Genomic DNA, 27142 nt, shown 5'->3' on the forward strand with positions numbered 1-27142 from the left:
GTTTTGTGAGTTTGACATGTTTTAACCTGAGAATAAAAATTCTTGACAAGAACAAGTGTGAAAATAACATGTGTTATCAGAATGAGCACTGAAACAATTACTATTACACTTGAGCAGGAAGAGGCTCGGTTGTTGGGTACAGATCTGGTTCAGGATGCCTTGGATAAGGTCAGGATTATTCAGGATAGGCTTCGTATAGCTCAGTCCAGGCAAAAGAGTTATGCCGACCGCAAGGTTCGAGATTTGGCTTTCATGGTCGGTGAGCGGCTATTGCTCCGAGTATCGCCTATGAAGGGCGTGATGAGATTTCGGAAGAAGGGCAAGCTTAGCCGTAGGTTCATTGGTTCGTTTGAGATTCTTTATCGAGTGGGAGAAGTGGCTTATAGAAAGTTGTAGGTTTTCAGGTGTTGGTATTCTGATATTTCCTTCTTCGCGTTCGCGGGAGGACCCCCGCGAATGCGATGTGTTAATTATGCTGAAGGAAATTCCTTCTACGTGAACGCATAAACCAGGTCGCGAATGCGAGGCATTGGGGGGTCTTCCCTTCGTGAACGCGGGCCTGGTAACGTGAACGTGAAGGCTAATTGAGCTTGGGCAGGGGGTGGGGCATTAAATCTATGCGAACGCGACCATATGGACGCGAACGCGAAGGCTCGAAATTTCTCCGTGAACGCGACCCGTATTCCAGGAACGTGAAGGCCTAGCAGGACTAAATCATCGCGAACGCGATGGATGTGTCGCGAATGCGTTGAGTAATTTCGCCCAGTTATTTTAAGTTCCAAAAACAGAACACATTACGGGATTTTCATTATTTTTCACAAACTTCATCTTCTCCACACCTCTTGGGTGATTTTTGAAGAACTTCTTCACCATAACCTCTTGGGTAAGTAATCTTTAACTTATTTTCTTTCATTTTTATCAACACCCACTAGATTTCTAGGCCTAAAACATGTGATTAAGGGTAGAAAATTAGGGATTTGGGTAGAGTTAGGGCTTTTTGATTATTTGGGAATTTGACCTCGTTTTGGGGTCGGATTTGAAGACAAATTATATATTCGGGATCGTGGGTGAATGGGTGATTGGGTTTTGGTCCGAACCTCGTGTTTTGACCAAGCGGGCCCGGGGTCAATTTTTGACTTTTTGGGAAGAGTGATTAGAAAGCTATAATTAAGCATTGGAATTGGATTTTTTAGCGTTTATTGATGTTATGAAGTCGATTATGTATAGACACAATCGATTTGGAGTCGAATTAGAAAGGGAAGGCGGTGTTTAAGGCTTGAGTTGGCCGTGGATGTTCGAGGTAAGTGTTCGGTCTAACCTTAGCTTGAGGGATTAGGAGTTGTGTCCTATTTGCTATTTGCTTCTTGTTGAGTATGACATATAGGCATTGTGACAAGTATCTATACGTTGGTGTCGAGCATGACCGTGAGTCTTAAATTGCTATTGTTGTGTTCTTAAATGATATTACGGATGCTTTAATTGGTGATTCTCGATATTGAGCAAGGATTTAGTTTATTTTTGTGGAAAGTAATTATAATTGAGTAATGGTGTTAGCTAAGATAAGTGGGGATTGAGTTAAGATTGGTTATAGCTGATTCTCCCTTGCCGGGACGTATATACCTTTACTGTTGAATTCCCTTGCCGGGATAGTGTAGTTTATTGTTGATCCCTTGTCGGGACTCGTGGTATGGTTAAGTTTAAGGTATATAAATATGTTGGATCGGGTTGCACGCTGCAACATTATTATATATTGGATCGGGTTGCACGCCGCAACAATGTTATATTGGATCGGGTTGCACGTCGCAACAGTAATATAAATGGACCGGGTTGCATGCCGCAACCGTGTTAAATGATAAGGGATCGGGTTGCGCGCCACAACAGTGTTATTATTGTTTGTTGTAGAACTTGAACTGTTTTCTCTTATCATTCTTTAGCTTCTGTTGGATTTGATATGTTCCCCGTAGCATGTACCCCCCTCCCATTTACATTGTTTATTCCTATTTATTTTTTTGCTATATATTATATAACTGCACAGGTTTATCTGGAGTCTGGTCCTAGCCTCGTCACTACCTCGCCGGGGTTAGGCCAAACACTTCCAGCACATGGGGTCGGTTGTATTGATGCTACACTCTGCACTATGTGCAGATACCGGAGTAGCATTTGGACAGTAGCACTTGGGGAGCCAGCCTTCAGTCCACTCAGAGATCCCGAGGTAGTCCTGCAGGCCTGGCGTTCTCTTCTATTTATTTATATGTTCTGTTTCCACTTGTTTCCGAGACAGACTGTATTTCCTTGTTCAGACATTTGTATGTAGTACTCATAGACAGTCCGTGGATATTGTGACACCGATTTCTGGGTAGAGATGCATGTTGGCATTTTCGTACTGATTTTGGCATATGTACTGATTGTGACAACGGTTGCGGGTAGAGGAGTATATTGGCTTTGTAGCACTGGCTTGGTTGTTTTTTTAGTTGTTTAAGTCTTCCGCTCATTTTGTTTATTGTTAATTTTTAAAGGTTGATTTCCTGTTAATTCAAGTTGTTAAAAAGGATTAAAATGAAAGAGTTAGAATTTCTATATTTCGCGGCTTGCCTAGCTTCTACGAGTAGGCACCATCACGACTCCCGAGGGTGGAAAATCCGGATCGTGACAGTATACTAGCTAAATCTCGACCTCGACCTTTGACAGCCTCGAGGTGTGTTAGTAAGAACAGCAAATTGTAAGGCAACTCTGATGAACAGTAAGTAAAAAAGTGATGAATGTATATTCTCTTATCAGTGAGTCGTTTATTACAAATGAATGAGTTCCCTTTTATATAATAGGGAAGTTCTAAATAAGGTACACTTCTAATTACAACAGGAAATCATAATTGACAGCTGTCTAACCGCCAAGGACCAATCCGTTCCGAAATTTATGCCATGATCTTCGGGCCGTTGCGGGTATCTCGCTCTTTCTGTTACTGAATTATAACGGTATTATCTCGAGGTATGCCTTCTTTCGACCTCGGCAAATGATATCGACTTCAACCTCAATATTGGAAAGGAGCTTCGACCCCGAGCTCGGCGTCCTGGCCTCTCGACGTGGTATTACTTTTCCCATCGAAGAAGGAAATAGGGTAGCCCCGATTTCCACAGTATACAAACACATATATGTATACATGTATACATAAAAATTTTGCCGAACTTTATGGATGCCGATAGCTTCTCTACCTATTACATAGGTCCGTCTCTGGGTGTGGCGCTACGGCTGCAAGGTTTGATTTGGGTTATGTTATTCCGATAAAATCTAGGTTTTGGTTGGGTCCACTTTATTGTTATGGCTGAGGATATGGAACATATGAGGAGGCTTATGTATTCAATGAAATAATTGAAATATACGTAATTGTTGTATAAGGAAACGTTATAAATATTGAAACAATAATAATTATGGGCAAACTGGTTCTATTATCACCATTATGCAATGTAAAATTTTCTTAAACGGTAGTTATAGTTCTGAATAGCCAGGGGTCGTATGTAAAAAAAATTTGTAAGCGGTGTCTAAATTAATAAAAAAATTAGAGTAACAACTTTAATTATCATACCTATAGATAATAAATAGCATTTGTCTATTAGTTTTATTGAGTTTTAAGTTTGAAAAGGTTCTGAATTCAAATTAGAAAAGAACATCTGACCTCTTAGAACAAAATCAAGCACATAACTAACACACTAAGATACAATTTATGTCAAGTGGTGTCATTTTTCTTACTTATTTATTTCCTCACCGTATTAATATATATATTTAGTAAAAACAAAAATTAGACGAAGTAGTATCGTGTGATAGCGCTACGTTAAACGTGCATCCACCGCTAATATGAGGAGTGGATATGATTTCACACGCTGTCGTGTTGAAAGAAATTAGGTCAAATATTTCAGAGGAAGCATTTATTTTCTCCATTTCACGGTATGGTGCAACTGAAGGAAAGGTGAAAACGATTTGACTCTCGTTGGTGTAACTGGTAAAGTTACTGCTATGTGATCAGAAGATCACGGGTTCAAGTTCTAGAAACAATCTCTTGCAGAAATGTAGGATTGCGTACGATAAACTCTTGGTCCAGCTCTTTTCCAAACCCCAAGCATGAGAGGGGCTTATTGCACCGGACTGCCCTTTTGAAAGCCATTAATTTCCTCATTGGGCCCTCTACACAGAGGAGTGGAAAAGAAGAGGAAATGTCAGATAAACACCCACCAAACCTACACATTAGAGGTCTCATCAGCTTTAATTCTGGAAAGTAGAAAGCCAGGCCTTTAACTTCGTCATCAGGCCCTCTTCACAGAATAGTGGAAAAAAACAAGAAATATCAAGACAAACACTCTCTAAACTTACATCAAGATAAAGATGAACTGAATTTCCTCAAGATTTTGGATAATGGCTGATCATATGAAACTGTTCAATGGAAAATAAGAGGAAACTGGAAAAGATAAAGATGGGAGGCAGGGCCTATACTTACTGCTAAATTTCCCTTGATATATATCCAGTGAGTTGATAGTTCACTTTCTTGAATGACTCTTCCTAAACTAATGGGTCCTTTGTTCCCAGCCATGCATTACGTACGTACAAATTTGATTGTCCCAACCAAAGATATAGAAGCCCACTGGAAAGAGAGGAAACCGTGGGTTTTCATGAAACAGTTTTTTTATGGTATTTAAGAGTTTGTCGACTGGTGTAAAATTTATTTATATCACCAGAATTTGGGGTAGAGGTAGAAGGAAAATCTCACTGTACATATATAAGGTCAAATATGTTTCTTTATCGAAAATTTTATTTTGTATCTCATTCAACTTACGCTAGTTGGATGAAGCAACTTTTTATCTCACAGTTTCGTGGACCAAGAATTTTGTGGACCCAGCAGTATAAGATTGGGGTCCACAATTTTATGAGATAAAAAGAAGCCTCATATAACTAGTGTCAGTTGTACGAGACACAAAATAAAACTTCTCGTTTCTTTATGTATATACAGTAAATTTTGAGCCCCTTGATGAAAATCCTGGATCGGCCACTGTATCAAATCATCTAAATCCTACTACACGTCAATATTTTGACTCATATATTGAACCAGGTTTAATATATGACAATTCATAGGAAGGTGTGGATGTCGATGATTAGGGTAGAAGGTTAAGTAGCCAAGTGGTTTCCTTGTTCATACTAGTACTATCAAAGGCGAATATAGCATTATAAGTACGGGTTCAATTGAACCCTTAACTTTCCGTGCGGAGCATAAATTTATATGTAAATTTATTAAAATTAATATAAATAGCAGATATGAACCCATAACTTTAAAATTATAATTGGTTCAATGTCAAAAATCTTAAAAGTTGAACTCATAGGATCTAAATCTTGGATCCGCCTTTGAGTACTATTAGCTACGTACTCTCGTATTATATTGGTCTTAGGTTCCTATTATTGGAAATAGCCTCTCTATCTCCAAAAGGTAGTGCGGGGTAAGGTCGCCCACCATATGGGATTGCGCTGAATGTGTTGTTGTTGTTATATATATATATATATATATATATATATATATATATATATATATATATATATATATATATATATATATATATATAGTTACCGGATAAGAACAAAACCTTATTTTCACCATGTCCAAAACTGTACGAAATAGTGTAGCATATCTATCAATTTATGACATATATATGCCAACAAAAATTTGAAAAAAGATAGTAGAACTTAGAGAACAATAAAAGGAAATAGTTAGGTAGCTAGGAGTGACAAATAGATCATGGGCTTATTCAAATTGAACAGGTTAAATCAATTTAAGAGTTTAAGATAAATAGCATGTTATAATCGAACCCGTCAAATGTTATTTGAGAGAAAATGGATTGGATAAAAAGAATAAGAGAACTAAGAAGTCTTTTTAGGCTGAAATGTATCATAACTCAATTTGTTCAATTCAACATGATTTTCCATTTGTTATCTGTTTCATTATATGTATCCACCCCGCCTTGCAAACCTTGGCTCTCTTCTTCTTTAATTTTCTCATTCCTTATTAACTCAATAATAATGGATATATATATATATATATATATATATATATATATATATATATATATATATATATATATATATATATATATATATTTTTGTTCGACTAGAAGGGGAGCCTTGGCGCAATAATAAAGTTGTCTTCTTATGATCTATAAGTAATTTGTGCACAAAACTATTTTTTTTTTATTCAGCCTACCAAGTTGAGCTACGGTTCTTCCAATGGCAAACGGTGTGGTGTGGTGCAATTGCGGGGCAAACCAGCGTAAATTCGCAAGGATTTCAACCCGCCCCGCCCCGCCCCGCCCCGCATAGTATTTTCACCTGCGTCCACCCGCCTCGCATAGTATTTTCACCCGCGTCCACCTGCCCTACCCCCATATGTTTTTTTCTTCATTTTTTTCTTTAGAGATTTTGGATGGAATTTTCAGTTTAGTAAAAATAAATGCAAGATATTTTGTTGATCATGTACTGAACTCGTCAATTACAAAAAAAAATTGTTGCACATTGTAAACATTTTCCCCCTTTTCCCAAACATTTTTCTGTTAACTTGTATTAACAGAACTAGTTATTTTCTTTATTTTAGGGCTACTAAAATCAAGAATCAAAATCATTATTGGAATGGAAACAAATCCATAAAATTAAAGGGGTAACACGTTTTGTTATTACCCTACTGATCATTTTGAATCTTTTTTTAGGATCGTTTCTAGACAAATGTGAACCAACTAAGTTAATTGGTTTTGTAGAATGATGAGCTAAATGCATAAACTGGTTTGGCAATACAAACTAAATATAGCAATTTTTTGTAATATATCAACTTACCGATCAAGGTTAGTCGCTAATTACCGACCAAGGTTGGTCGCAAAGGTAAAAGGGCCAAGGTTGGTCGCAAAAAAAACCCGACCAAAGTTGGTCAGTATTTTAATTATGTAATCAAAAGATTCACCATCTAGGAATCGAACCGAGGTGTGTACTGTGGCAAAAAACTATTCTACCACTAAACTATTGGTGCATTTGGTTTTAAGATTATCTTATTTTTTATTTATACTCTTTAATTGTATTTTCGCACGAAAATAACCGACCAAAGTTGGTCGGTTTTGTTAAAAAATTAAATTACCGACCAAAGTTGGTCAATTTTTTAAAATGACCGGCCGAATTTACCGACCAAAGTTGGTCAGTTTTTTTTTAATATTAATTTTTATTTATTTTAATTGCAAAAACCGACCAAAATTGGTCGGTTTTTTGAAAAATAAATTTTGTGGGACTCAAAAATAGTTTCTCGCATTTTTGCGCCAAAGAAAACTGACCAAAGTTGGTCGGTTTCGTAAAAAAAAATATTTTGAAAAACCGACCAACTTTGGCCGGTTTTTTTGACCGACCAAAGTTGGTCGGTTTTAGCCGAGTTTCTAGTAGTGTAAAACCCGCAACCGCGTTGAGTTTAACAAAAAAATATTACAACCCACCCCGCACCCGCACCGCCCCGCTTCTATCCACCCCTACCCCGCATAAGCTGGAACCCGCACCTACCCGCACCCGCATCGCCCCATTGTCATCCCTACTTCCACATGTTAGGTGTTTGTCCAGATTTTCTGACCATAATTGGTTTTCCTATCTCATGAAGGAAAGGACAACATATTTATTATAATCGGGTTTTTCTTTTCCTAGAAGGAAAATATAATTCTTCCATATTTGGCTAGTCCCTTTTCTTGTAGGAAAAGGTTTGGAGTTCTATAAATTGAAGATTCATCCTTCTCATTCAGTAGCATCCACAATGTAGCCATATGGGCTTTTAGAGTCGTGTTTAGGGGGAGAACGTTACGGGACAAGTGTTAGTGTGTCACTTGTGTTTGACTCTTCGTGAGGTTGTTTTCTCGATATTTTGTACTCTCTTTTTATATAGTGGATTGCTCATCTCTGTCGTGGATGTAGGTCAATTGACCGAAGCACGTTAAATATTTGTGTCTCTTTTGATATATTTTTCTTTGTTATCTGATTTATCGTCGTTCAAAATTTGCTTTGTTAGCTTTCGCATGAAATCTGCTTTTTCGGTCCTAACACCACGAACCCTGTGTGAATCTGAGATACTTCGTACGCGGAGCTGCTCTTTTTTTTCTTCTTGTCCAGCCTGCCAAGTTTGACGGTTTAAGCAGGTTCATTTGTTGAGTACAAGTGCGCTCCCCGTCTTCCATAGTTAAGGGGAGGGTCCTAAGCCTTTAGTACCATAGCATTTTCTTTTACGTTCTCCTTTCTCCTCTCGTGATGTAATTAAAAACATAAATCTTTCATGCGAAGAGCTTGAACCAAATACCTCATAAGTCAATAGAGAAGAGAGGCAAGTAGGGAAATAGTGCTTATCTAATTATCTTTTCATCTTTTTGATTTGTACATTTAAATTGTTACAATAAATTTTTGGAGCCAAAAATCCAATAGTCACTTACATATAATTTGGCCCCCCTCAGTAAACAGGGGAAACATTAGAAGACGTAAAGTTTCGAATCAAGAAGAATTAAGGAAATTCTCGAATTAATGCTAGAAAAATTAATAGTATCATACTTGCAAGCATAACTTTACATGGATAAAATTCTAAAAATCAGAAAAAATAGCCGAAATTGACCGAAATGGGAAATGTTATGAGACACAAAAGTGAAATGTCACGTGCAAAATTAGGATTATGGTGAACCGTTCACTTTGTTTAAATTCCCATACCCCGTTTGTGTACCATCTCTAATATCACTCAATTGATAGAAATTCCAGCATACATATATATATATATCCATAATTTATTTCTTTTAAAAGGAAAGGTTACGGTATAGAAGGGGCTATGAGAACTTTTTTTGAATTGAATGATTTGTACATGGAAAATAGTTTTTCCTTTTGTTTACATATTTTTTAAATATGGGTTATCCCAAAAATTTACATGGTAGAACTTTTTTATTTTCTGAGGTGAAACTTATAGAGTAGCAAAACAAGCGCGGCAAGCTAAGTAACATTTCATTTCCCGGCACTGAATAGTTAGTAGTAGTATCTTTTTCTACTCCCAACAACACGGAATTTTGTACATTAATTTATTTGTATTGTACGGACTAAGGTACACTACGGATCAAGACTCATCTTCTACTAATTCCCAAATCAATTTTTAGACACGAAACTCATGAAGCTGTTGATGAATTTGTAGAAACACCAAGAGCAAATGATGAAGTGGTACCAAATGATGTAAAAGAAGGACATTTTGCTGTTTTGTCAGTGAATCCAGAGGAGGAACCAAAGACGTTTGTAGGCATTGGCTCACAAACCCAAAATTCTTGAATTTACTGAAACAAGCTGAAGATGAATATGGATTTGTACAAAAGGGTGTTCTTGAAGTTCCTTGTCGTGCCGAGGAATTACAGCAAATTCTGCAACTCAAGATTGGAAGGAATATTACTTCTTTTGCAGTTTAGATCATAGCTAGTTATTACTCGTGTTTAGTCTAAGAGTTTATGTTCTGACAGTATAAAGAATTTTACCTTTCTATATTAGAGCTGATATGACAACCAGAAAATAGATTAACTTAAACTCTTAGGCTAATATTGGCCCCCTTCACAATTAAAAGTGAAACTTCGTTTGTGTTAAGGACATGATTATTATGCCATCTATAGATTATAGTAGTATAATGGTGTTAAAGCAACTGTCTGTTCAAGGAGTACTATGGCACCATCCATTTTTGTATGGGTACGTAACAGCCATTTCCTAATATTTTTTTACTTGCCTTGAGGCGATTTATTCTTATGTTGAAATTGTCTATTCAATATTGGCCTCGCATATATATGTTGAGCAGTTGTTTTTTGCTTTCATTCTCATAAGGGAAAAGATGATGAAAATGCCTTCGAGAATACATATTTCTCAAGTAAATGCAGGAATAATGACATTTTGGTACGGGGGAGTAAAGATTAACAATATCTTTTATCATTACTATTTGAACTAATAAAAGTAGTATTCCCTCCGTCTCAACTTTTATGTTAGTGTTTGATTCAGTACGAAGTTTAATAAAAATAAATACTTTGAATTTTTGATCTAAAACAAATCATAGATATTTGTATAACTATAAATTATATATCTCATTAAAGATAAATAGAAAGTTTAAAGTTAAAATTTTTCTAAATAAGAAAATATGATATTCTTTTTAGGACATATTAAAAAGTAAAGTATAGTACATAAATTATAAGAGGAAATAGATTGCAATCTATTTGAAATACACTACGTAGTTTGTTGTCTCAATTCTTTCGAAATTTCTACCAATACCAGTGATGTTTTGGATTTTCGTGTGGATGCGGTACAACTTCTTGTACTGTTTAGAACATGACGAAAACATAGCTAAGTTTTATCTGCTAACGCACAATTAGTGTAAGTTAACCTGATCTCATTTCTTGGTTAATAAAATTGTCAAAATTTGTTAAATGTTGATATTATTTTTCTGTTAATATATATGACTTGATTACATAAATACTTCTACATTATTTACGCGCAAAACTTAAAGAAACTCGATAAAAAAAATTTAACCTACCTCGTGAAGCCCCCGGAACCCTCATTGTAATTTCTTTTTTATTTTGTTCTTTGGATTGGCAAGTTGATAACAGGGCACCAGAGCTAGTGTGTAGGTTACTATTTGGCCGAACTTTGTAACTTTGGTCCAAATTTTATATTTGTCTTAAAACTCAACAATTTAAAATTAAAAAAAAAACAAAAAGAAAAAACTAGAAAGTCTTAAATCCTAACTTCACCTCTCGTTGTTATTTATCAATACGCATTAGTTTGGGAATGTCATTCAAGAAAGGAAAATATGCATGAATATCAAGTAGAAGAAAAGGGAAACGTAGAACGAAGAGGAGGCCCTTCTCTTCAGTATATCCTCTATATCTTCTTCTGCTCTCTTTGAGTGAACACTATCATGTGAGCCACTAATAATCTTGTTGATATACAGTTCTTATGTTGCAGGTTTGGAGGGTGTTATTTTGATATTTTTCGTTGCTTCTCCACTTCTCTGTGTAGAGGGCCTGATATGAAGAAAGTGACTTCCATTCTTACGACGACAACAATAAAAACAAAAAATCCAGTGTAATCCCACCAATAGAATTCGGGGAAGGTAGAGTATACGCAGACCTGCTTTCGGTAGACCCTCGGCTCAGTAAAGTAAAAGAAAGGACAATAACAAGTACACCAATCAAAAAACCGAAGCAGAAATATAAAACTAACAGTAGGTACTATAATAGAAATCCGAAACGAAAACAACAAGTAGTAACATGAGTCAAGGAATACGAAAATACACAAAGGACATTAAGTCATATACTAGAGCTACTGTTACAGATAGGACAACACTAGGCTACCTATCCTAACCTTTAACTTTATTCTCAACCTACATACCTTCCTATCCATGGTCATGTCCTCAGTAAGTTGGAGCAACGTACGTCATATCCTGTCTAATCACATCTCCTCAATACTTCCCCAGCCTGCCTCTGTTGGGTTTTTTTATGTATTTAATTAATATATTAAATACTTAAAGGAGGGTGAATGGAAAATGGAGGGAAATAAAAATTTTGAGTAAAATTTTAAGTCTCCCCCCCCCCCCGGTAAATGGACATTGTCCCATATTAGAAGCGGAAGAGACTTTTTATGGGTATATAAGCAATTGCTCTTCTTCTAGCTCTTAAAGAGTTGAGAAAAAGGCAAGCCTCGCGTCGTTGTCATCGTCGTCGCTCGCTCGGCTCGGCTCGGATTCGGGTTCGGTCAAATGATTGATTGATTAACTTTTTGGACCAAATTTATTTGTTAATAGTAAAATATTAACAGAAATGTTATTAAATATTTGTTTCAATAACAGAATATTAATATTAAATCCAATCCGTTTTTCTGTTTTGGTAACAGAAAATTAACTACCCTCTTCAATTTTTCCTCTTTATTTTCCCTCTTTATTGTTTAGTAAATAGTCATTTATGTAATGGCATTTATGCTATGGCCGTTTTGCAGAAACAACCATTCTGAATGGTTGCACCTCTTCAGATTTCAGCCCAACTTTGGCTATAAATACAACACTATTCTGCTCAGAATTTCACTACGATTTTCTGAGTTTCTCCTCCTTCTTCTGCATACTTTTAGCATTAGACAAAGCAATAGTAAGTGTGATTTGCTACCGAACTTTGTGTTCGCTGAAACACTAGGGTTTGAAGTACGACTACACCAGTGTGTAATTTGTTCTATCCTGGGAGGAAATAATCCATAATCTTGGGTACTAGGAGGGGATTAAATTCCTTAAGGAAACACTGTGAATTCAGTGGGCTCGAATTGTTTTTCTGTTATTTCGTTGTTCACTTCTGTTTATGTTCATTTATATTTCCAGAATTATTTTACAAATACAGTTTAATAACAAGCTTAAGGAATTTATCATATTTTCTGTATTTGTATTCACTATTTCTGAAGAGTAAAACCTTTGTGGTTTTGTACTCTATTAAAATCTACGTGATTTTAACGTTTGTGTCATTCTTTTATAGAAATGACTAATGATAATATGAACCAAGCTATTTCAATGGTGAATGTCAATACCTCAACGAATCGAACCACACCGGCAGCTTTCTTTACTTGCCTTGAGGCGATTTATTCTTATGTTGAAATTGTCTATTCAATATTGGCCTCGCATATGTTGAGTAGTTGTTTTTTGCTTTCATTCTCGCAAGGGAAAAGACGATGCAAAATGCCTTCGAGAATATATATTTCTCAAGTAAATGCAGGAATAATGACATTTTGGTAAGGGGGAGTAAAAATTAACAATATCTTTTATCATTACTATTTGAACTAATAAAAGTAGTATTCCCTCCATCTCAACTTTTATGTTAGTGTTTGATTCAGTACGAAGTTTAATAAAAATAAATACTTTGAAGTTTTGATCTAAAACAAATTATAGATATTTGTATAACTATAAATTATATATCTCATTAAAGATAAATAGAAAGTTTAAAGTTAAATTTTTTCTAAATAAAAAAATATGATAATCTTTTTAGGACATTAAAAAGTAAAGTATAGTACATAAATTATAAGAGGAAATAGATTGCAATCTATTTGAAATACACTACGTAGTTTGTTATCTCAATTCTTTCGAAATTTCAACCAATACCAGTGATGTTTTGGATTTTCGTGTGGATGCGGTACAACTTCTTGTACTGTTTAGAACATGACGAAAACATAGCTAAGTTTTATCTGCTAACGCACAATTTGTGTAAGTTAACCTGATCTCATTTCTTGGTTAATAAAATTGTCAAAATTTGCTAAATGTTGATATTATTTTTCTGTTAATATATATGACTTGATTACATAAATACTTCTACATTATTTACGCGCAAAACTTAAAGAAACTCGATAAAAAAAATTTAACCTACCTCGTGAAGCCCCCGGAACCCTCATTGTAATTTCTTTTTTTATTTGTTCTTTGGATTGGTAAGTTGATAACATGGGCACCAGAGCTAATGTGTAGGTTACTATTTGGCCGAACTTTGTAACTTTGGTCCAAATTTTATATTTGTGTTAAAAAAAAAAAAAAAAAAACTAGAAAGTCTTAAATCCTAACTGCACCTCTCATTGTTATTTATCAATACGCATTAGTTTGGGAATGTCATTCAAGAAAGGAAAATATGCATGAATATCAAGTAGAAGAAAAGGGAAACGTAGAACGAAGAGGAGGCCCTTCTCTTCAGTATATCCTCTATATCTTCTTCTGCTCTCTTTGAGTGAACACTATCATGTGAGCCACTAATAATCTTGTTGATATACAGTTCTTATGTTGCAGGTTTGGAGGGTGTTATTTTGATATTTTTCGTTGCTTCTCCACTTCTCTGTGTAGAGGGCCTGATATGAAGAAAGTGACTTCCATTCTTACGACGACAACAATAAAAACAAAAAATTCAGTGTAATCCCACCAATAGAATTCGGGGAAGGTAGAGTATACGCAGACCTGCTTTTGGTAGACCCTCGGCTCACTAAAGTAAAAGAAAGGACAATAACAAGTACACCAATCAAAAAACCGAAGCAGAAATATAAAACTAACAGTAGGTACTATAATAGAAATCCGAAACGAAAACAACAAGTAGTAACATGAGTCAAGGAATACGAAAATACACAAAGGACATTAAGTCATATACTAGAGCTACTGTTACAGATAGGACAACACTAGGCTACCTATCCTAACCTTTACCTTTATTCTCAACCTACATACCTTCCTATCCATGGTCATGTCCTCAGTAAGTTGGAGCAACGTACGTCATATCCTGTCTAATCACATCTCCTCAATACTTCCCCGGCCTGCCTCTGTTGGGTTTTTTATGTATTTAATTAATATATTAAATACTTAAAAGAGGGTGAATGGAAAATGGAGGGAAATAAAAATTTTGAGTAAAATTTTAAGTCCCCCCCCCCCCGGTAAATGGACATTGTCCCATATTAGAAGCGAAAGAGACTTTTTATGGGTATATAAGCAATTGCTCTTCTTCTAGCTCTTAAAGAGTTGAGAAAAAGGCAAGCCTCACGCCGTTGTCATCGTTGTCGCTCGCTTGGCTCGGCTCGGATTCGGATTCGGTCAAATGATTGATTGATTAACTTTTTGGACCAAATTTATTTGTTAATAGCAAAATATTAACAGAAATGTTATTAAATATTTGTTTCAATAACAGAATATTAATATTAAATATTAATATTAAATCCAATCCGTTTTTCTGTTTTGGTAACAGAAAATTAACTACCCTATTCAATTTTTCCTCTTTATTTTCCCTCTTTATTGTTGAGTAAATAGCCATTTATGTAATGACATTTATGCTATGGTCGTTTTGCAGAAACAGTCATTCTGAAGGGTTGCACCTCTTCAGATTTCAGCCCAACTTTGGCTATAAATACAACACTATTCTGCTCAGAATTTCACTACGATTTTCTGAGTTTCTCCTCCTTCTGCATACTTTTAGCATTAGACAAAGCAATAGTAAGTGTGATTTGCTACCGACTTTGTGTTCGCTGAAACACTAGAGTTTGAAGTACGACTACACCAATATATAATTCGTTCTATCCTGGGAGGAAATAATCCATAACCTTGGGTACTAAGAGGGAATTAAATTCCTTAAGGAAACACTGTGAATTCAGTGGGCTCGAATTGGTTTTCTGTTATTTCGTTGTTCACTTCTGTTTATGTTCATTTATATTTCCAGGATTATTTTACAAATACAGTTTAATAACAAACTTAAGGAATTTAACAAATTTTCTGTATTTGTACTCACTATTTCTGGAGAGTAAAACCTTTGTGGTTTTGTACTCTATTAAAATCTACGTGATTTTAACGTTTGTGTCATTCTTTTACAGAAATGACTAATAATAATATGAACCAAGCTATTCCAATGGTGACTGTCAATACCTCAACAAGTCGAACGACACCGGCAGCATTCTTTACTTGCCTTGAGGCGATTTATTCTTATGTTGAAATTGTCTATTCAATATTGGCCTCGCATATGTTGAGTAGTTGTTTTTTGCTTTCATTCTCATAAGGGAAAAGACGATGAAAATGCCTTCGAGAATATATATTTCTCAAGTAAATGCAGGAATAATGACATTTTGGTACGGGGGAGTAAAAATTAACAATATCTTTTATCATTACTATTTGAACTAACAAAAGTACTATTCCCTCCATCTCAACTTTTATGCTAGTGTTTGATTCAGTACGAAGTTTAATAAAAATAAATACTTTGAATTTCTGATCTAAAACAAATCATATATATTTGTATAACTATGAATTATATATCTCATTAAAGATAAATAGAAAATTTAAAGTTAAATTTTTTCTAAATAAGAAAATATGATATTCTTTTTAGGACATATTAAAAAGTAAAGTATAGTACATAAATTATAAGAGGAAATAGATTGCAATCTATTTGAAATACACTACGTAGTTTGTTATCTCAATTCTTTCGAAATTCCTACCAATACCAGTGATGTTTTGGATTTTCGTGTGGATGCGGTACAACTTCTTGTACTGTTTAGAACATGACGAAAACATAGCTAAGTTTTATCTCCTAACGTACAATTAGTGTAAGTTAACCTGATCTCATTTCTTGGTTAATAAAATTGTCAAAATTTGTTAAATGTTGATATTATTTTTCTGTTAATATATATGACTTGATTACATAAATACTTCTACATTATTTACGAGCAAAACTTAAAGAAACTCGATAAAAAAAATTTAACCTACCTCGTGAAGCCCCCGGAACCCTCATTGTAATTTCTTTTTTATTTTGTTCTTTGGATTGGTAAGTTGATAACATGGGCACCAGAGCTAGTGTGTAGGTTACTATTTGGCCGAACTTTGTAACTTTGGTCCAAATTTTATATTTGTCTTAAAACTCAACAATTTAAAATAAAAAATAAAAAATAAAAACTAGAAAGTCTTAAATCCTAACTGCACCTCTCATTGTTATTTATCAATACGCATTAGTTTGGGAATGTCATTCAAGAAAGGAAAATATGCATGAATATCAAGTAGAAGAAAAGGGAAACGTAGAACGAAGAGGAGGCCCTTCTCTTCAGTATATCCTCTATATCTTCTTCTGCTCTCTTTGAGTGAACACTATCATGTGAGCCACTAATAATCTTGTTGATATACAGTTCTTATGTTGCAGGTTTGGAGGGTGTTATTTTGATATTTTTCGTTGCTTCTCCACTTCTCTGTGTAGAGGGCCTGATATGAAGAAAGTGACTTCCATTCTTACGACGACAACAATAAAAACAAAAAATCCAGTGTAATCCCACCAATAGAATTCGGGGAAGGTAGAGTATACGCAGACCTGCTTTCGGTAGACCCTCGGCTCAGTAAAGTAAAAGAAAGGACAATAACAAGTACACCAATCAAAAAACCGAAGCAGAAATATAAAACTAACAGTAGGTACTATAATAGAAATCCGAAACGAAAACAACAAGTACTAACATAAGTCAAGGAATACGAAAATACACAAAGGACATTAAGTCATATACTAGAGCTACTGTTACAGATAGGACAACACTCGGCTACCTATCCTAACATTTACCTTTATTCTCAACCTACATACCTTCCTATCCATGGTCATGTCCTCAGTAAGTTGGAGCAATGTACGTCATATCCTGTCTAATCACATCTCCTCAATACTTCCCCGGCCTGCCTCTGTTGGGTTTTTTTATGTATTTAATTAATATATTAAATACTTAAAAGAGGGTGAATGGAAAATGGAGGGAAATAAAAATTTTGAGTAAAATTTTAAGTCCCCCCCCTCCCCCGGTAAATGGACATTGTCCCATATTGGAAGAGGAAGAAGCTTTTTATGGGTATATAAGCAATTGCTCTTCTTCTAGCTCTTAAAGAGTTGAGAAGAAGGCAAGTCTCACATCGTTGTCGTCGTCATCGTCGCTCGACTATGCTCGGATTCGGATTCGGTCAAATGATTGATTGATTAACTTTTTGGACCAAATTTATTTGTTAATAGTAAAATATTAACAGAAATGTTATTAAATATTTGTTTCAATAACAGAATATTAATATTAAATCCAATCCGTTTTTCTGTTTTGGTAACAGAAAATTAACTACCTTCTTCAATTTTTCTTCTTTATTTTCCCTCTTTATTGTTGAGTAAATAGCCATTTATTTAATGGCATTTATGCTATGGCCGTTTTGCAGAAACAGCCATTCTGAAGGGTTGCACCTCTTCAGATTTCAGCCCAACTTTGGCTATAAATACAACACTATTCTGCTCAGAATTTCACTACGATTTTCTGAGTTTCTCCTCCTTCTTCTGCATACTTTTAGCATTAGACAAAGCAATAGTAAGTGTGATTTGCTACCGAACTTTGTGTTCGCTGAAACACTAGGGTTTGAAGTACGACTACACCAGTGTGTAATTCGTTCTATCCCGGGAGGAAATAAGCCATAACCTTGGGTACTAGGAGGGGATTAAATTCCTTAAGGAAACACTGTGAATTCAGTGGGCTCGAATTAGTTTTCTGTTATTTTGTTGTTCACTTCTGTTTATGTTCATTTATATTTCCAGAATTATTTTACAAATACAGTTTAATAACAAGCTTAAGGAATTTAACATATTTTCTGTATTTGTACTCACTATTTCTGGAGAGTAAAACCTTTGTGGTTTTGTACTCTATTAAAATCTACGTGATTGTAACGTTTGTGTCATTCTTTTACAGAAATGACTAATGATAATATAAACCAAGCTATTCCAATGGTGACGGCCAATACCTCAACAAGTCGAACGACACCGGCAGCATTGGCACCGGCGGAGAAACCCGAAAAGTTTTCCGGGATTGATTTCAAGCGCTGGTAGCAAAAGATGTTCTTCTACTTGACTACTCTAAGTCTCCAGAAGTTCATTAAGGAAGATGTTCTTGTGTTGGCTGATGAAACTCAAGAAACTGAATGTTTTCTTGTGATTGAGGCGTGGAGGCATTCAGATTTTTTGTGGAAGAATTATATTATAAGCGGGTTGGAGGATGCTTTGTATAACGTCTACAGTGACATGGAAACGTCAAAAGAACTGTGGACTACGCTCGAAAAAAAATACAAAATCGAAGATGCCGGGTTGAAGAAGTTCATTGCTGCAGAGTTTTTGGACTACAAAATGGTAGATAGCAAGTCTGTTATTACCCAAGTCCAGGAATTGCAAGTGACTATTCACGATCTCCTTGCTGAAGGTATAAATCAAAATAATATTGATATTGAAAGTAGTAATCTTAGTATTTTTACTAACAGAAATTTCATTAAAGGTCTTGTCATCAATGAAGCATTCTAAGTAGCAACGATGATTGAGAAGTTTCCTCCTTTGTGGAAGGACTTCAAAAACTACTTGAAACACAAACGCAAGAAGATGACCCTTGAAGATCTCATTGTTCGGTTGAGAATCGAAGAGGACAACAATGCTGCTGAAAAGAGAGGCCGTGGAAACTCAACAATAATGGGAGAAAATATTGTTGAAGAGAACAAAAAGAGGAAGAAGGTTTCTAGACCGAAATACAACCCAAGCAAGAAGCGGTTCAGTGGAAACTGCTACAACTGTGGAAAAAACGGACACAAATCTACAAAGTGTCATGCTATGAAGAAAGACAAGAAGAAGGGTCAAGCAAACATAGTTGAAAAGCATGATGATGTTGATGAATTATGTGCCATGCTTTCCGAATGCAACCTGGTGGGCAATCCTAAAAAGTGGTGGATTGATTCTGGAGCCACTCACCATGTTTGTACTATTAGAGAAGCTTTTCTACTTATGATCCTGTTGGACCCAATGAGACGATTTCTATGGGAAATGCTGCAAAGGCCAAGATTGAAGGATGTGGGAAGATATTTCTCAAAATGACTTCCGGCAAAGTGGTAACTTTGAATAACGTCCTTTATGTTCCCGAGATTAGGAAGAATTTAGCCTCTACTGGACTTCTTGTTAAGAATGGTTTCAAATGTGTTTTTGTTTCTGATAAAGTTGTAATAAGTAAGAATGAAATGTTTGTAGGAAAAGGTTACCTCACTGAAGGCCTTTTCAAGCTGAATGTAATGGTTGTTGAAAATAATAATAAAATTTCAGCTTTGTCTTACTTACTTAAGTCAAATGAATTATGGCATATACGTTTGGGTCATGTTAATTATAAAACCTTGCAGAAAATGATTAATTTGGAAGTATTGCCTAAGTTTGAATGTGACAAATCAAATGTCAAGTATGTGTGGAATCTAAGTATGTTAAACATCTTTATAAGTCAGTTGAAAGGAATTCAAATCCTTTAGACTTAATTCACACAGATATTTGTGACATGAAGTCAATACCATCTCGCGGTGGAAAGAAGTATTTCATAACTTTTATTGACGATAATACTCGATATTGCTATGTTTACTTACTTAATAGTAAAGATGAAGCAATAGACGCATTCAAGCATTACAAAAATGAAGTTGAAACGCAACTTAACAAGAAAATCAAAATGATAAAATGTGATAGGGGTGGTGAATATGAATCTCCTTTTGAACAAATATGTCTAGAATATGGAATTATTTATCAAACAACGGCCCCTTACACGCCCCAATCCAATGGGATTGCAAAAAGAAAGAATCGTTCATTAAAGGAGATGATGAACGCATTATTGATAAGTTCTTGTTTTCCACATAACTTATGGGGGGAAGCCATTCTTACGGCTAGCCGGATATATACTAAATCAAGTACCCCATAGAAAAATACAATCCATTCCATATGAAAAATGGAAAGGAAGGAAGCCAACTTGAATTATTTTAAAGTATGAGGGTGTTTGGCAAAAGTGCAAGTTCCTAAACCCAAAAGGGTAAAAATAGGACCGAAAACCGTTGATTATATTTTCATAGGATATGCGACTAATAGTAATATCGATTTCTGGTTCATAAATCAAAAATCTCGACATTCATAATAATATAGTTATAGAATCAGATAATGTTGAGTTCTTTGAAAATATATATCCGTATAGAAAGGAATGTGAGTCAATTGGTGAAGGATCTAAACGACCTCGGGAAGAAACAAATGAAAGTACACTTAACTAGGAGGATCCAAGACGTAGTAAACGTCAAAGAACGTCTACTTCATTTGGACTAGATTTTGTGACTTTTTTATTGGAAAATGAGCCTCAAACATTTAAAGAAGTTATGTCTTCTTCGGAATCATTGTTATGGAAAGAGGCAATAAATAGTGAAATAGAATCCATATTGAACAACTATATATGGGAATTGGTTGATCTTCCTCCTGGAAATAAACCATTGGGTTCTAAACGGATCTTTAAGAGGAAAATAAAAGATGATGGCACTATTGACAAATATAAGGCAAGACTTGTGGTCAAAGGGTATAGATAACGAGAAAAGTCTTGACTATTTTGATACATACTCTCAAGTTACAAGAATTACGTCCATACGAACATTTGTAGCGTTAGCTATAGTTTATGGTCTTGAAATTCATCAAATGGATGTAAAGACGACCTTCTTAAATGGAGAGTTGGAGGAAGAAATCTACATGGAACAATCTGAAGGGTTTGTGGTTCCAGGTAAAGAAAAGAAGGTCTGTAGACTTGTTAAGTCCCTTTACGGATTAAAAAAAGCACCCTAACAATGGCATGTGAAATTTGACCAAACAATGTTGTCAAATAGATTTAAGAAAAATGAATGTGATAAATGTGTGTACATTAAAAATGTTCCAAATCACATAGTCATTGTTTGCTTATATGTGGATGATATGCTCATAATGAGTAATGATATTGCCAACATAAATGTTACTAAGTGTATGCTAACTAGCAAGTTTGATATGAAAGACTTGGGAGTTGCTGATTTAATTCTGGGAATTAAGATCCATAAGACTTCTCAAGGTCTGGCATTGTCACAATCTCATTATATTAATACAGTACTTGAAAAATTCAAGCACTTGGGAATTAAAGTTGCAAAGACTCCAATTGACGTGAATCTTGCATTAGTAAAGAACAAAGGCCAAAGCATATCACAATTGGATTATGCTCGTGTGTTGGATTGCTTAATGTACATCATGAATTGTACACGACCAGATATAGCTTGTGTTATAAGTAAATTGAGTCGATATATGAGCAATCTAGGCCAATCTCATTGGATGGTAATGAAACGAGTTTTGGGATATTTAGAACATACCCAGGGCTTTGCTTTGCACTACAGTAAATATCCTGCAGTGATAGAGGGATTCTTTGATTTTAATTGGATCACCGGTTCAACTGATTTTGTGATGACCCGGCCCGTCGTCTCATGAGTTACCGCTCCATTTTTTTCCCAATCTCAGCTTCTTTATGATTTATTATCCGTATCTTATGTGATCGAGTTGGTTTGGAGTGGTTTTGATAAGAAATGAGACACTTAGTCTTTTTTAAGAAGGCTTAAGTTGGAAAAGTCAACCCGATGTTGACTTATGAGTTAGAGGGCTCAGATGTGAATTCCGATGATTCGGTTAGCTTCGGGGGATGATTTGTGACTTAGGAGTGTGATCGGAAGTAATTTTGGAGGTCCGGTGTAGAATTAGGCTTGAATTGGCGAAGTTAGTATTTTGGCGAATTCCGGTTGATAGGTGAGATTTTGATCCAAGAGTCGGAATGGAATTCCGAGAGTTGCAGTAGCTTCGTTAGGTGATTTGGGATATGTGTGTAAAATTTCAGGTCATTCGAACGTGGTTTGGTTGTGTTTTTGATCGAAAGTGTATTTCGGAAGTTTTTAGAAAATTAGGCTTGAATTCGATGAGTTTTGGGTAATTTGATGTTGTTTGAGGTGTTTTGATGATTGGAAGAGGTTTGAATGATATTATGAATTATGTTGGCATGTTTGGTCGGGGTCCCATGAGGCTCGGATAAGTTTTGTAAGAGTTTTTAGAGGATTTTTGCAGATCCAGGTACACCACAGGCTGAGTGAGGATTTGTTAGCTGAGCAGCAGTATCCGGGAGTATTGAGGTAGCTGCATGGCGTTCGCAGCCTTGATCTCTCCCCTCTATCTCTATCTCTTATTCCGCATTTTTCCTAGACAGACTTGTAATAGGTGGATATTCTGTATTAGAGGCTCATATTCGTGACACCAGATTCTATTGGGCTATGGTGTAGTATTTTAATTGAACTTCTGCAAATTTTATTATTATTTATAAACTTGAAAGTAATGATTTAGTAATTCCCTGTGTCATTTATGTATAATCTGATTAAATTTTGGGATAATGTTGTTGAATGGTCGGGCTTGCCTAGCAGTGTGTTCGGCGCCATCACGACCGGGTTTGGGGTCATGACAAGTTGGTATCATAGCCTAGGTTACTTGGTCTCGCAAGTCATGAGCCAGTTTAGTAGAGTCTCGCGGATCGGTACGGAGACGTCTGTATTTATCCTCGAGAGGCTGCAGAACCTTTAGGAAAAACTTCATATTCATGAATTCTTATCGTGCGTCTTTGATTCAGCTTGAAAAAGTAACTTTTACAATTCCTTCCACGTGTTCGTATGCACGAACGAGCGCTCAGTATTAGATGTGCCTTGATGGCTTGTGATTCCCTGATCGAAGGGAGAGATGTGACCTCTGTGAGTTGATGTTGGGCTAGTCTGAGGGACTCGAGGACGGATCTTTGCCTATGGCTTGAGCACCGAGGTGCTAATTGTGCGAGCAAGTGTTTTGAACTTATATGTCTGGTATTGTCCCTATTAGTGGGAATGATGGTTGGATAGCTACGTAAGGAGTATGTTAGTACTGCGAGATGTATCTATATGACTTGGAAGTGACGAGGAAGGGCGACAGGATGATAGATGAACTATTAAGTGTTTGATTTTCATTGTGATTAGATGTGTAGCCCCGAGTTATGGGCGCGTGGAGAATCTTTTCATGTCTCCTATTTGGAGTGAAGTAAATTTCATGTTACGGTATGAGCTTAGACTTAGGAAGATTAAGTGATTGTGTAATGTGTATGACCGTGGAAGGTATACAAAAATTTTAATTGGAGGTGAAGTAGGTGGGTTATCTCCGGAGGAGTGTTCTAAGGTGGTGTGATCCATATGTTGTCTATTAGAAGATCTCATTTACAAGTGAAGAATATGCATTGAAATCTAAATTGGGCCACCTAAAGAGTGGGCTTAACAGTTGTGTGAGTGAATGCAAGAATTGCAGAAGAGTTAAAATTCCAGATGATTCGTGTTTCCACAAGCTTATGAAGGAGTGAGTTTAATCTCACTATGGTATTACGGCAGCAATAGAGTATATGCGTTGTGAATTATTGAGTGCGTTTTGATCTATGGCTTTGAGCCAAGTTGTGGAGTTTGCTATTAATTAAGTTGATTGCACGGTTATGTGCTATATTGGTTCCAGTTTGAGGCGTGTTGGTGAGTCAGTTATAGCTTACGGAGATTTAAGGTCGATCAGGCGGTGGTCGGGCCGTTTTTATGCTATTCCAAGAAGGACATATGCTATTGCTTCAGATGATGTCATTATAGGAATTGTTCCAGTCTGCCACAGAGATGCCTTTGTATTATTCGATTCCGGTTCCACCTATTCTTATGTATCCTCATATTTTGCTCATTATTTGGGTACGCCCCTGGAGTTTCTTTCTTTTTCTGTTCTTTTATCTACCCCGGTGGGCGATACTGTTGTTGTGGACTGTGTGTACCGGTCATGTGTTGTGATTATTGAGGGTTTGGAGACCCGAGTTGATCTATTGCTATTGAGCATGGTGGATTTTGATGTTATATTGGGCATGGATTGGTTATCTTCGTGTCATGTTATTCTAGACTGTCATGCTAAGACAATTACTTTGGCTATTCCGGGTGTTCCGAGGATCGAGTGGCATGGTATGACTGATTACGTTCCTAGTAGAGTGGTTTCCTTCTTGAAAGCCCAACGTATGGTTGAGAAGGGCTGTCTATCATATCTAGCTTTTGTGTGAGATGTTGGAGCTGAGACTCCTAGTATTGATTCTGTCCCAGTTGTGAGAGATTTTCCTGATGTATTTCCTGCAGACCTGCCGGGCATGCCGCCGGACAGGGATATCGATTTTGGCATTGACGTGGTGCCGGCACCCAGCTCATTTCTATTCTGCCATATCGTATGGCACCAGCAGAGTTGAAAGAATTGAAGGAGCTGCTTTAGGAGATCCTAAACAAGGGGTTCATTCGGCCTAGTGTGTCACCGTGGGGTGCGCCAGTTCTGTTTGTGAAGAAGAAAGATGGCACAATGAGAATGTGCATTGACTACAGGCAGTTAAATAAGGTAACAGTGAAGAACAAGTATCCTTTGCCTCGCATTGATGACTTATTTGATCAGCTTCAGGGAGCGAGGGTGTTTTCAAAAATTGATCTCCGTTCGGGCTATCACCAGTTAAAAATCAGGGACTCGGATATTCTTAAGACAGCTTTCAGGACTAGGTATAGTCACTATGAGTTTCTAGTCATGTCTTTCGGGCTGACCAATGCCCCAACAGCATTCACGCATTTGATGAACAGTGTATTTCGGCCTTATCTGGAATCTTTTGTTATTGTATTTATTGATGACATTCTGGTGTACTCGCATAGCTAGGAGGAGCACGCCAAGCATTTGCGTGTGGTGTTGCAGAGATTGAGGGAGGAGAAGATTTATGCAAAATTCTCCAAGTGTGAATTTTGGCTAAGTTCTGTGGCATTCTTGGGACACATAGTGTCCAGCGAGGGTATTCAAGTTGATCCAAAGAAGATAGAAGCAGTGCAGAGTTGGTATAGACCGTCCTCAGCCACAGAAATCCGCAGTTTTCTCGGATTAGCAGGCTATTATCGTCGGTTTGTTCAGGGGTTTTCATCCATTGCGTCGCCCTTGACCAAGTTGACTCAGAAAGGTGCTCCATTTGTATGGTCAGACGAGTGTGAGGAGAACTTTCAGAAGCTCAAGACAGTTTTGACCACAGCTCCAGCATTGGTGTTATCATCAGCTACAGGTTCATATACTGTATATTGTGATGCTTCGAGACTTGGGATTGGCTGTGTGTTGATGCAGGAGGGTAGAGTTATTGCTTATGCTTCTCGTCAGTTAAAGCCCCATGAGAAGAACTACCCTGTTCATGACTTAGAGTTGGCTGCTATAGTTCATGCCTTGAAGATTTGGAGGCGCTATTTATATGGCGTATCTTGCGAGGTATTCACTGATCATCGCAGTCTTCAGCATTTGTTTAAGCAAAAAGACCTTAATTTGAGGCAGCGGATGTGGCTTGAGTTGCTAAAAGATTATGACATCACTATTTTGTATCATCCGGGAAAGGCCAATGTAGTGGCAGATGCCTTGAGTCGAAAGGCAGTCAGTATGGGGAGTTTGGTGTACATTCCAGTTGGGGAGAGGCCCTTTGCAGTTGATGTTCAAACCTTGGCTAATCGGTTTGTGAGACTGGACATTTCTGAGCCCAATCGGGTGTTGGCTTGTGTGGTTTCTCGGTCTTCCTTATATGATCGCATCAGATAACGCCAGTATGATGATCCACATTTGTTTGTCCTTAAGGACAGAGTTCAGCATGATGATGCCAGGGATGTGACTATAGATGATGATAGCGTATTAAGGATGCAGGGCCGTATCTGTGTGCCCAATGTAGATGGGCTTAGAGAGTTAATTCTAGAGGAGGCCCACAGCTCGCGGTATTCTATTCATCTGGGTGCCGCGAAGATGTATCCGGACTTGAGACAGCACTATTGGTGGAGAAGAATGAAGAAAGATATTGTAGGTTATGAGCTCGGTGTCTCAACTGTCAGCAAGTGAAATATGAGCATCAGAGACCGGGTGGTTTGCTTCAGCGGATGAATATCCCAGAATGGAAGTGGGAGAGAGTTACTATGGATTTTGTGAGTGGTCTTCCTCAGACTTTGAAGAAATTTGATTCTATTTGGGTGATTGTGGATCGGCTGACCAAGTTCGCGCAATTCATTCCGGTGTGTACTACTTATTCTTCGGAGCAGTTGGCAGGGATATTTATCCGAGAGATTGTGCGATTGGACGGTGTTCCAGTTTCCATTATCTCAGATAGAGGTACTCAGTTTACTTCCCAGTTTTGGGGGACTTTTCAGCGAGAGTTGGGTACCCAGGTGGAGTTGAGCACAACATTTCATCCTCAGACGGACGGACAGTCCGAGCGTACAATTCAGATATTAGAGGATATGTTGCGTGCCTGTGTGATTGATTTCGGAGGTTCTTGGGATGAGTTTCTGCCGCTTGCAGAGTTTGCCTACAACAACAGCTATCAGTCCAGCATTCAGATATCACCGTATGAGGCTTTGTATGGGAGGCGGTATAGATCTCCAGTTGGTTGGTTCGAGCCCGGAGAGGCTAGGCTATTGGGGACCGATTTGGTTCATGATGCCTTAGAGAAGGTGAAGGTGATTTAAGAGAGGCTTCGTACAGCGCAGTCACGTCAGAAGAGTTATTCGGACCGGAAAGTTCGAGATGTGTCCTACATGGTTGGTGAGAAGGTCTTGCTGAAGGTTTCGCCCATGAAGGGTGTTATGAGATTTGGAAAGAAAGGAAAGTTGAGTCCACGATTCATTGTAACTTTTGAGGTACTTAGGAGGATTGGGGAGGTGGCCTAT

General features: G+C 36.8%; 1 protein-coding gene and 1 long non-coding RNA gene across 2 annotated transcripts; one reads left to right on the forward strand and one right to left on the reverse strand.

The window, feature by feature from the left end:
- Nucleotides 1-2734: 2734 nt before the first annotated feature.
- LOC138884269 (uncharacterized) lies at nt 2735-4645 on the reverse strand. The gene is made up of 2 exons (XR_011404434.1): nt 4363-4645; nt 2735-4229 (listed from the first exon to the last, which is right to left on the reverse strand). It is a non-coding gene; the product is annotated as an uncharacterized lncRNA (long non-coding RNA).
- A 13762-nt stretch (nt 4646-18407) lies between these two features.
- Nucleotides 18408-25198, forward strand: LOC138883700 (uncharacterized). The gene is made up of 4 exons (XM_070164402.1): nt 18408-18768; nt 18871-18962; nt 19322-19615; nt 25115-25198. The coding sequence occupies exons 1-4, from the start codon at nt 18408-18410 to the stop codon at nt 25196-25198; spliced, it is 831 nt and encodes a 276-aa protein (XP_070020503.1).
- The last annotated feature ends 1944 nt before the right edge of the window (nt 25199-27142 follow it).

This window comes from Nicotiana sylvestris, chromosome 12 (genome assembly GCF_000393655.2).
Source record: "Nicotiana sylvestris chromosome 12, ASM39365v2, whole genome shotgun sequence".
Classification (NCBI taxonomy): domain Eukaryota; kingdom Viridiplantae; phylum Streptophyta; class Magnoliopsida; order Solanales; family Solanaceae; genus Nicotiana; species Nicotiana sylvestris.

What these genes read in the sequence shown, in the direction of transcription:
- LOC138883700 (XM_070164402.1), top strand. Translation starts at nt 18,408, where the DNA reads ATGTTCTTCTACTTGACTACTCTAAGTCTCCAGAAGTTCATTAAGGAA. An exon ending in TCACGATCTCCTTGCTGAAG is followed by an intron (nt 18,769 to 18,870) that starts GTATAAATCAAA and finishes CATTCTAAGTAG; the next exon opens with CAACGATGATTGAGAAGTTT. An exon ending in TGACCCTTGAAGATCTCATT is followed by an intron (nt 18,963 to 19,321) that starts GTTCGGTTGAGA and finishes TTGTACTATTAG; the next exon opens with AGAAGCTTTTCTACTTATGA.